Here is a 10,180-nt window from a genome sequence, read left to right as displayed (position 1 = left end):
AAGTCTAGAAATTTTATGATATTATCCAACACTAGACAGGGAATAATATGGATTTTTTTTCTTGCATAAAATAGATTTAAGCACTTTCAATGGCCTGTATCTATGTATGTATATTTTCAAAAACTTCCCAGGGCCTTGAATTATTTCCCCCAGATTTAAAAACTTTCAAGGATTTCAAGGACCCGTAGGAACCCTGAAAGTCAGATTCACATTCAATTTCATTTAACCCCTTAGCGTCCCTGAAAAAACGACACTAATTGTACCTACTGTGTTGATTTTATCTTAAAGCTGTAGTTCACCCAAAATTGATGCCCAATGACTTGACCATAGTCCTTTTTTCCCACTATGAAAAGTCAATGGGCCTGATTTTTATGGTGGACTACTCCTTTAAAAGGATTACATCATTTGAATCACAAGAATCTCAGCTTTCCAAAGATATGTGAGACGTTTAGCTTTTTTTTAGTTTGTATTAGGTTTTCTGTCAAATAATGCAGTGTTCCTCCCACGGTACATTGGAACAGCAAAAGGTTAAAATGAAATGACTAAATACAGTACAGCTGTGATGAATTAAGCCATTTTAATAATATCATAAATTTTATTTTTAAAAAATGATTCAGAAAACTTAAAGGATTATTTCATTTTCTTAAAAAAAAAAAAATCCAGATAATTTACTCGCCACCATGTCATCCAAAATGTTGATGTCTTTCTTTGTTCAGTCGAGAAGAAATTATAGTTTTTGAGGAAAACATTCCAGGATTTTTCTCATTTTAATGGACTTTAATGGACCCCAATACTTAACACTTAACAGTTTTTTTCAACGGAGTTTCAAAGGACTCTAAACGATCTCAAACGAGGCATAAGGGTCTTATCTAGTGAAATGTGTGTCATTTTTGGCAAGAAAATAAAAAATATGCACTTTTAAACCACAACTTCTCGTCTATCTCCGGTCGTGTGATGCGCCAGCGCAACCTCACGTAATACGCCATCACGTAAAAAGGTCACGGATGACGTATGCGAAACTACGCCCCAATGTTTACAAGTGTGGAGAAAGAGGACCGTTCCGACGTTTTTGTATGTTGATCGATATAATTAATGTCTTTGTGTCAGTTTAATTGTTAAAATGGTCTGCAAATGTGCGTTTCATATATGTAACACGTGACCTTTTAACGTCACTACGCAATTACGTGAAGTCACACTGGCGTATTTCAGGACCGGAGAAAGAAGAGAAGTTGTGGTTTAAAAGTGCATATTTTTTATTTTTCTTGTAAAATATGACAATCGTTTCGCTAGATAAGACTCTTATGCCTCGTTTGAGATCGTTTAAAGTCCTTTGAAACTGCAATTTTAAACTGCATTAAAACTGTTAAGTGTTGGGGTCCATTAAAGTCCATTTAAATGAAAAAAAAAATCCTGGAATCTTTTCCTCAAAAAACATAATTTCTTCTCGACTGAACAAAGAAAAACAACATTTTGGATGACATGGTGGTGAGTAAATTATCTGGATTTTTTTTTAAGAAAATGGACTAATCCTTTAAATATTGAGATGTGCTGTAAGAAAATTCCTAAGTAGGCCTAACCTAAAACATTTGCCTAATGTAAAGCTTTCATGAAACAAACCAAAACCAGTTTAACATCCATAAATTTCCAAGGGAAAAAAAGTTGTGTAAACATTTATTGGTTTCAAACCGAGAAGAAAAAACTGCACCAGCAAACATTATACAGCCTTTGTAGTCCACACATCTCGCGACGAAAATAAAAGATGAGATCAAGCGAGAGAAAGAGAGAGAGAGAGAGAAAGAAGACGTGTGACAGTGCAAACTTTAATTCCAGTGACTTTTAATGAGATAAGAATTTTAAAAACCCATAACGGACCAGATGTCCATCGTCCCAAAGACAGGAAATGAGAGAAAGCGATAAAACCTTCCATTTGGCGAATGCGCCGCTTCCATCAACGTTTAAATTAAGTTAAAATCTCCAGTCCACATATTTTGGCGAGTCAAACAAAAAAAGACATAAATGAGCAAAGAACAAATCACTTGCTTATTTGGATGTGGTCACTGTATAAATTACGATATTTTCGGACGTTGTTTTTCGTTGCTGTCGTCCCTGCTGGAAGGCACAGGTCGAAGGTGTTGCTCCCTTGTAACAGATGACGTCTTTAAAAAGTCTTTTATAGGGAATTTGTTCGTTCAATCCATTTCTTTAAAAAACAACCAATGATTTATTTTTAAACAGAGATGTGACAGTTTTGTTGCCGTGTGACCTTGAAACTACTATTCACATTTTGATCGTAAATAAAAAAAATAATAACCAAACATGCTCCATTTCTAGTCTTGCGTTCCTGATCTATTTTCGAAAAAATAAACAAAACAAGCCAACCGTGTTTCGTTTGCCTTCTTTTTTGGTTTCGTTTAAATAACAATTCGTGAGAGAACAATTCAACTACAACATTCCCAGAATATTTTTTTTTCAGTTTTTTCCTTTTTTAACAAACTAGCGTGAAAATCCCATTCGAAAGTAACAAACCCGTTTGGATTAAGCCGTAGTGGTGCAAAAACAAACAAACAAACAAACAAACGAGACGAATCAAGAAGGTGTGGCTGCAATGGCAGGAAGTGAGACTGAGGCAATGATGGTGATTGGTGGTGGTGGAGACAAAGGGGTGTGGCCTCATTGCGAGCTGGATCTGGCGAGGGTGTGTTGTTCGTTGTGTCCCTTGCTAGTTCGCAGTTTGAATTTGGTGAAGGAGCTGTTGAGTTTATGAAGCGCGCTCTGCGCCGCGTACTTCGAAGGAAACGTGGCCAGGATGGTGTACGTGGACGCCAGGTCGAGAGGGGGCGGTTTGGTATGGTCAGAGTTTGTGGCGTCCGCCCCCTCGCTGCGGCTCTCTGATTGGTTGGGAGATGAAGTTTCTGGCAGCCATTTTATGAAAGCGCCAACTTTGCTCAGTTCTGCGAGTATGGAGTCCGCTTCCAGTCGACTGATGCCAGCCGGAAGATCCGTCACCTCCAGAACACGACCGGTTTCTGGACACAGAAATAAGAAGAAAATTCAGCTAAAGTCATTTTTGTGATTTATTGTTTGCTACATAAAATCATCCTAGAAGATTGTGTGAAAATATAACCTTGATATCTTTAAAATCAATGAGTGAAATCCAACTTTGATGCTTCAAATCTCTTTCTGACTTAACTTTATTTTGGAGGGCAAAAATGTGCTCAGAAAAGTTAATCTGCGATGAATTTTAAGTATTAGCATTAGTACTTAGCAATTAGCTTTTCGGTAAATAAGTAACGTCATGCGGAAATAAACTAACATTGTTTAACATACGTACCTTTCAGAGCTCAAAACGGTTTCCCTATGCTATTTTTGTAACAAAGCAGATCTGGGGCACCATTGACTTTCATTGTAGGATTAAATAATACTATGAAAGTGAATGGTGCCCCAGATCTGTTTGAATATTAAAGGGATAGTTCACACAAAAATGAAAATAATGTCATTAATGACTCGCCCTCATGTCGTTCCAAACCCGTAAGACCTTCAGTCATCTTTGTAAAGACAGTTTAAGATGTTTTTTTATATTTAATTCGAGAGCTTGTTGACCCTTCATTAAAAATCTATGTACGGTATACTGTCCGTGTCCAGAAAGGTAATAAAAACATCATTAAAGTAGTCCATGTGACAACATGTTTGAAGTATCGAAAATACATTTTGGTCCAAAAATTACGACTTTATTCAGCATAGTCTTCTCTTCCGCGTCTGTTGTGAAGCGCATAAGATTAAAGTCATGTGACTGCAGTGCCGTGGATGAAGTGTTATCCTCAGACATGTTTGCGAAGTATTTTTTTCAAAATTATGCTGCGTTCACACCAGCCGCAGTAGAGGCGTCAAGAGCAAGTAATTTAAATGATAAGCCAATGTAAAGATGCGTTGACGTGTGTCGGGGGGTCTCGCGGCGGTAATGAGGTGTTTAGCGCGGCGGTAATGAGGCGTTTAGCGCTGCTCGAATGAGGCGTTTAGTGTGGCGCAGTATGGGGCGAAATGAGCTTAGCTGAAGGAAACGCGCAAGTTGAAAAATGTGAACTTTGGTGGAAAAACGCGCCGCGTTAATCAATCAGGAGCTTGCTCTAGTAGTGACGTGATTACAGGAAGCGAGCGGAGTCGCAGAAGCCCCTACTATGACGCAAATTCCCGCGTGAATGTCTCGATGACTAAATATCACGCAGGGCTTTCACGCGTGAATGAAGCGAGTAAACTCAAAATGTTCAAGCGGCAAACTAGACGCGGTACACGCGAATTTGATGCCTTAAACGCGGCTGGTGTGAACCCACGGTTACAGTGTGCGTCTCCCTCAGCCTGTAAGCGAAGCCCGGGCGCACAAAAAAAAAACGGCTGGGGCGCACCAGATAACACGTCAGTCGCGTCGTACATCGGCAGCGTCACGTTACTTTAGTCTCGCGTATGCACTTCACAACAGATGCGGAAGAGAAGACAATGCTGAAGTCGTAATTTTTGTTATTTTCGGACCAAAATGTATTTTCGATGCTTCAACACATTCTAACTGACCCACTGATGTCACATGGACTACTTTGATGATGTTTTTATTACATTTCTGGACATGGACAGTATACCGTACGTAGATTTTCAATGAAGGGTAAAACAAGCTCTCAGACTAAATATAAAACATCTTAAATTGTTATCCGAAAATGAACGGAGGTCTTACGTGTTTGGAGCGACTTTCTTAAAAAAAATCCAGATAATTTACTCACCACCATGTCATCCAAAATGTTGATGTCTTTCTTTGTTCAGTCGAGAAGAAATTATGTTTTTTGTGGAAAACATTCCAGGATTTTTCTCATTTTAATGGACTGTAATGGACCCCAACACTTAACAGACGAGACGAGAAGTTGTGGTTTAAAAGTGCATATTTTTTATTTTTCTTGCAAAAAATGACAATCGTTTTGCTAGATAAGACCCATATGCCTCGTTTGGGATCGTTTAGAGTCCTTTGAAAATGCAATATTAAACTGCATTTAAACTGTTAAGTGTTGGGGTCCATTAAAGTCCATTAAAATGAGAAAAATCCTGGAATGTTTTTTCTCAAAAAACATAATTTCTTCTCAACCGAACAAAATAAGACATCAACATTTTGGATGACATGGTGGTGAGTAAATTATCTGGATTAATCCTTTAATGACATTATTTTCATTTTTGGGTGAACTATCCCTTTAATATTTTAATTTGTGTACAAACGTTTCACATTTTTTTGATGAACTATCCATTTAAGAACAACAGCAGCACAAGTTAGCTTTCATTTCATACCCGTTTCTCCTGCGCTCACGTCAATAGACAGTGATTTCTTTGCGGGTCTTCGACTACGGCCGCCGTACCGGCCACCCACATGACCCTGAGACGCAAACACAGAGCTGATGAGTGTGTTTGTGTCGGCCAAAGAGAACAAATGCGAATAAATCTTCAACATGCAATGGTGATGAGGATGCAGATGGCATGGTAATGGACGTGTGTCCCTCAAATACATTAATGTTCATGCAGCTGGATTTTGGCAATAACAGACAGTGTGTGAGAGGAGTGTCGGTGCGTGTGTTCAACCTGATGGTGATAAAGATTGTGATGATGGTTGACCACATGAGAGCCGTGCATTAGTGGGGGTCTGATGGGAGGGTTATACTGGAGGGGCTGCCCAATCAGAGGAGGATACCTGCCATCACCTGAGAATGCACATAATAAGCGATTATAATCAATATAGATTTGTTTTCACAACGTATGTACGGACATGTCTCTGATCGGCTTACCTTGGCCTGGAGCGAAAGGGCGAGAAAACTGAGGCATGAGAAAAGGGGCGTGGCCAGGACGAGGACCCTTCAGGTTAGCCAGATGGGTGGGAGCAGGTGACTGAGCTGGTGATGGGGAGGGGCTAATAAGATGCTGTGGGTTATTCTAGAAAGAGAGAGATTTTTAAACCTTAACGATGCCTATAGTAATCGGTGAGAATGGTTCGTAAATGATCTTTATTATGGATGTCTGCTGCTGTAGTTGTTTGTACCTGTGTGTTGTCCTGCGGTGGCAGGTCGCTGTGTTTGTAGTATCTGTTGGGTTTCCAATGAGATGGAGAAGGAGCTCTTGGATGCTGGCAGGGAGGAACATTCAATTGCATCATCACCATTCCACCAGTAGGGGGCGGCGGGGGAACACCTGACAAAACAGTCGCATATAAATATTTATAGTAGAAAATTATAGCCAAATATAAATATATTTATAAAATTAAATATAAAAAACAAGCTGTATGAATGAATCACGAAAACACGTTATGGTCATTTATATATATATTTTTTTATTTACTATGTGTGAAAATTAAACCTGTTATATGTTACTGACAATAAAGCACATTTAATAGTAAACAAATCTTTTTAGTGAGTTTTTCAAATGTTTAAACAATAATTACATCAAAGTAAATTATTATACACCAATAAAAAATATAAAATAATAATAATTATTATTATTTCAGCTAAAAATAGCAATCTCTTTAATATTAACTCAGTAAGGTCATTTCAATTTGAAACTTTTGTGCTCCAGATCTCTTTCTGACTTAACTTTATTTTGGAGGACAAAAATGCCTTCAAAATCTGCATTGACTCGATTTTAAAAGAGTAAGTATTTTTTGAGGATTAGCATAAGTACTTAGCAATTAGCTTTTCAGTAAAAAAGCAACATCATGTGGAAATAAACTAACATTGTTTAACATACGTACGCATTCAAAGGTTTTTCCTACGCCATTTTTGTAAAAAAGCAGATCTGGGGCACCATTGACTTCCATAATAGGAAAAAATAATACTATGAAAATGAATGGTATCCCAGATCGGTGTGTTTAAATTTTTTTTATTTATGTAAAAAAATATTTATAATAAGTACTTATATTTAACAATAAAAATATAAAATAATAATAGTAAGATTAAAATAAATCATTAAGTAATTGTATAATAATAATTAAACCAAGCTAGTGGGGGGAGCTTGCAATTAATCAATTTAGTACGAATAGAGCGCAATAATAAAGCACATTTAAGCATAATTATTGTACTATAACGACACTTTAGTTACTTTATTTACAACAAAATTTTGGAGGGCAAGAATGCCCTCATAAAAGTTAGAAAAATCTGTAATGACTCTGTTCAAAAACGTTTTAATTTTAAGTATTTTTGGGGGGATTGCATGAGTACTTAGCAATTAGCTTTTCGGTAGAAAGCAACATCACACAGAAATAAACTACCATTGTTTAACATATGTACCATTCAAAATGTTTTCCCTATGCTATTTTTGTAACAAAGCAGATCTGGGGCACCATTGACTTCCATATTAGGATAAAATAATACCATGCATGTGAATGGTGCCCCAGATCGATTTGGTTAAAATATGTTTCAAAATATTTTTTTATTTGTGTACAAAAATATTTATAGTATTAATACTTGTATTCGACAATAAAAATCTAAAATAATAATAGTAAGATAAAAATAAATCATTAAATAAATCTAAAATAATAATTAAACCCAGGTAGTGTTGTGGGGAGCTTGCAATCAATTAATTTAGTATGAATAGAGCGCAATAATAAAGCACATTTAAGCATAATTATTGTACTATAACGACACTTTAGTTACTTTATTTACAAGAACATTTTGGAGGACAAGAATGCCCTCTTAAAAGTTAGCAAAATCTGTAATGATTTTTTTCGAAAAGAGACTAAATGTTTAATTTTAAGTATTTTTTGGGGATTAGCATTAGTACTTGGCAATTAGCTTTTCAGTAAACAAGTAACATCATGCAGAAATAAACAAACATTGTTTAACATACATTTGTTTCCAGAGCTCAAAACTTTTTTTCCTATGCTATTTTTGTAACAAATCAGATCTGGGGCACCATTGACTTTCATTGTAGGATAAAATAATACTATGAAAGTGAATGGTGCCCCAGATCGGTTTGGTTTAAATATTTTTCAAAATATTCTTATTTGTGTACAAATAAAGATTTATATTATAATTATTTATACTCGACCATAAAAATAAAAAATATTAATAGCGATAAAGATACAAATAAATCATTAAATACACTTTAAATAATAATTAAACCCAGGTAGTAGGGGGGCTAAGGGGGAGCTTGCAATTAATTAATTTAGGATAAATCTGTCCTCATATATTCGAATAGAGCGAAATATTACAGCACATTTAAGCATAATTCTTGTACTACAACGACACTTTTGTCACTTTAAAAGCAATGAATTGTTAAATAAATTATTTTATAACTTTTTTAATTAAAATACACCAAAAATAAAAAACTTTGTCAAGAGATTTTGTTGGATACACCTCTTTGCGTGCAGGGACCAGAGCGTAATAAAACAAAAAATATCCTCATATATTTATTTATATATTTCATCCAAATCAGTTCATTTATACGAACACTCATTAATTTTTAGATATACTGTATTGTTTTCAATCATTATTGCATATCGAATATTGCTAAAGTTATATATCTAATTAATCATTAGCATTCTAATACACCAGTATAGCAGACATATATTTACGACATTCATTAGAAACCCATCTCACTTATGAATTATTCACCAACTCCGGCAAAACGCAATAACTAGCTACATAACACACACACTCGCACTCAAACAGCCCAATTAAACAAGTTTATTAAACAGTGAAAGGTCAAAGAGTGAGCGAAGGTCTCGCATCTTTTTCGTCACAAACCCCCTCTTTCTTTAGCAATATAATCATCACCTCCTCTACACGCACATCGGCGGAGCGTTCATTATCGCTGAGGTTTATTTAAATAAATATTGATTCTTCCCACTTCCTCTGAAACGTGTGATGAACTCGCGAGCGCCTGCAAGGCACGGACAGAAACGAGAAGTGTAAACAACATTTAATTAAATGACTAAATAAAACATTTCGAAAATGAGAAATAAACTCTGCTCAAAGCTCATTAAATGCTCTCGACGTGTTACCCGCAAGATGTGACGAGACTTCATTTCTGCTGTGAAAAACTGCCACTGGGAAACGACAGATCTATATTAACCATGAGACATTAACGCTGAAGTGTAAAAAAAAATTGATTTTATTATTTTCTAAATAAATAACTAAAAATAAATAAGCTAATGCATAACAAAAACAACATATTTACTCAAAAGTCATCAGAATTTATTGCGAGACGTTAACGTTGAAGTGTAAAATAAGAACATTTATTTTTATTATTTTCTAAATAAATTAATGAAAATAAATAAATGTAATGTAAAACATTACAACATATTTACTTTAAAGTCATGAGAATTTAACGACGAAACATTAACGTTAAAGTGTAAAACAAGAATGTGTATTTTTATTATTTTCTAAATAAACAACTGAAAATAACTAATGTAATGCAAAACAATAACAGTAAGTTTATGTAAAGTCATGAGAATTTACCAACGAGACGTTTAAAAAAAGTGTATTTTTATTATTTTCTAACATACCAAAGGAAAATAAATAATGCAAAACAATAACAATACATTTACGTTAAGTCATGAGAATTTAACTGTGAGATGTTAACGTTAAAGTGTAAAAAAGAATGTGTATTTTTATTCTTTTTTAAATAAACAAATGAAAATAACTAATGTAATGCAAAACAATAACAGTAAGTTTATGTAAAGTCATGAGAATTTACCAACGAGACATTCAAAAAAAGTTAATTTTTATTATTTTCTAAATAAACAAATGAAAATAAATAATGCAATGCAAAACAAATACGATAAATTTAACTAAAGTCATGAGAATTTAACTGCGAGATGTTAACGTTAAATTGTAAAAAAAGAATGTGTATTTTTATTATTTTCTAAATAAACAAAAATAAATAAATAATGTAACGCAAAACAATAACGATAAATTTACGTAAAGTCATGAAAATTTATCTGCGCGATGTTAATGTTAAAGTGTAAAAAAAAGAATGTGTATTTTTATTATTTCCGAAATAAAACAAAAATAAATTATGTAATGCAAAACAAATACGATAAATTTACCTAAAGTCATGAGAATATAACTGCGAGATGTTAACGTTAAAGTGTAAAAAAGTGTATTTTTATTATTTTCTAAATAAACAAAAATAAATAAATAATGTAATGCAAAACAATAACGAT

The 10,180-nt window shown here is 34.5% G+C and overlaps 1 protein-coding gene across 14 annotated transcripts in view; it reads right to left on the bottom strand.

The window, feature by feature from the left end:
• Nucleotides 1-1,654: 1,654 nt before the first annotated feature.
• The window catches only part of r3hdm1 (R3H domain containing 1), a 36,368-nt gene continuing 27,842 nt past the window's right edge, over nt 1,655-10,180 (bottom strand). For 13 of the 14 annotated variants that reach the window (XM_065244579.2, XM_065244582.2, XM_065244586.2 and 10 more), the window contains 5 exons: nt 6,062-6,210; nt 5,811-5,955; nt 5,608-5,726; nt 5,320-5,404; nt 1,655-3,026 (listed from right to left, as the gene is read on the bottom strand). In XM_065244579.2, the coding sequence (XP_065100651.1) occupies nt 2,671-3,026; nt 5,320-5,404; nt 5,608-5,726; nt 5,811-5,955; nt 6,062-6,210 (854 nt within the window). In that variant the 3' untranslated portion in view covers nt 1,655-2,670. The remainder of the gene's footprint in view (nt 3,027-5,319; nt 5,405-5,607; nt 5,727-5,810; nt 5,956-6,061; nt 6,211-10,180) is intronic. The other variant, XM_065244591.2, reaches the window with a different exon arrangement.

This window comes from Paramisgurnus dabryanus, chromosome 24 (genome assembly GCF_030506205.2).
Source record: "Paramisgurnus dabryanus chromosome 24, PD_genome_1.1, whole genome shotgun sequence".
Taxonomy (NCBI): domain Eukaryota; kingdom Metazoa; phylum Chordata; class Actinopteri; order Cypriniformes; family Cobitidae; genus Paramisgurnus; species Paramisgurnus dabryanus.
Note: the sequence above shows the minus strand (reverse complement) of the source record. Positions and strands in the feature narration are given on the sequence as shown.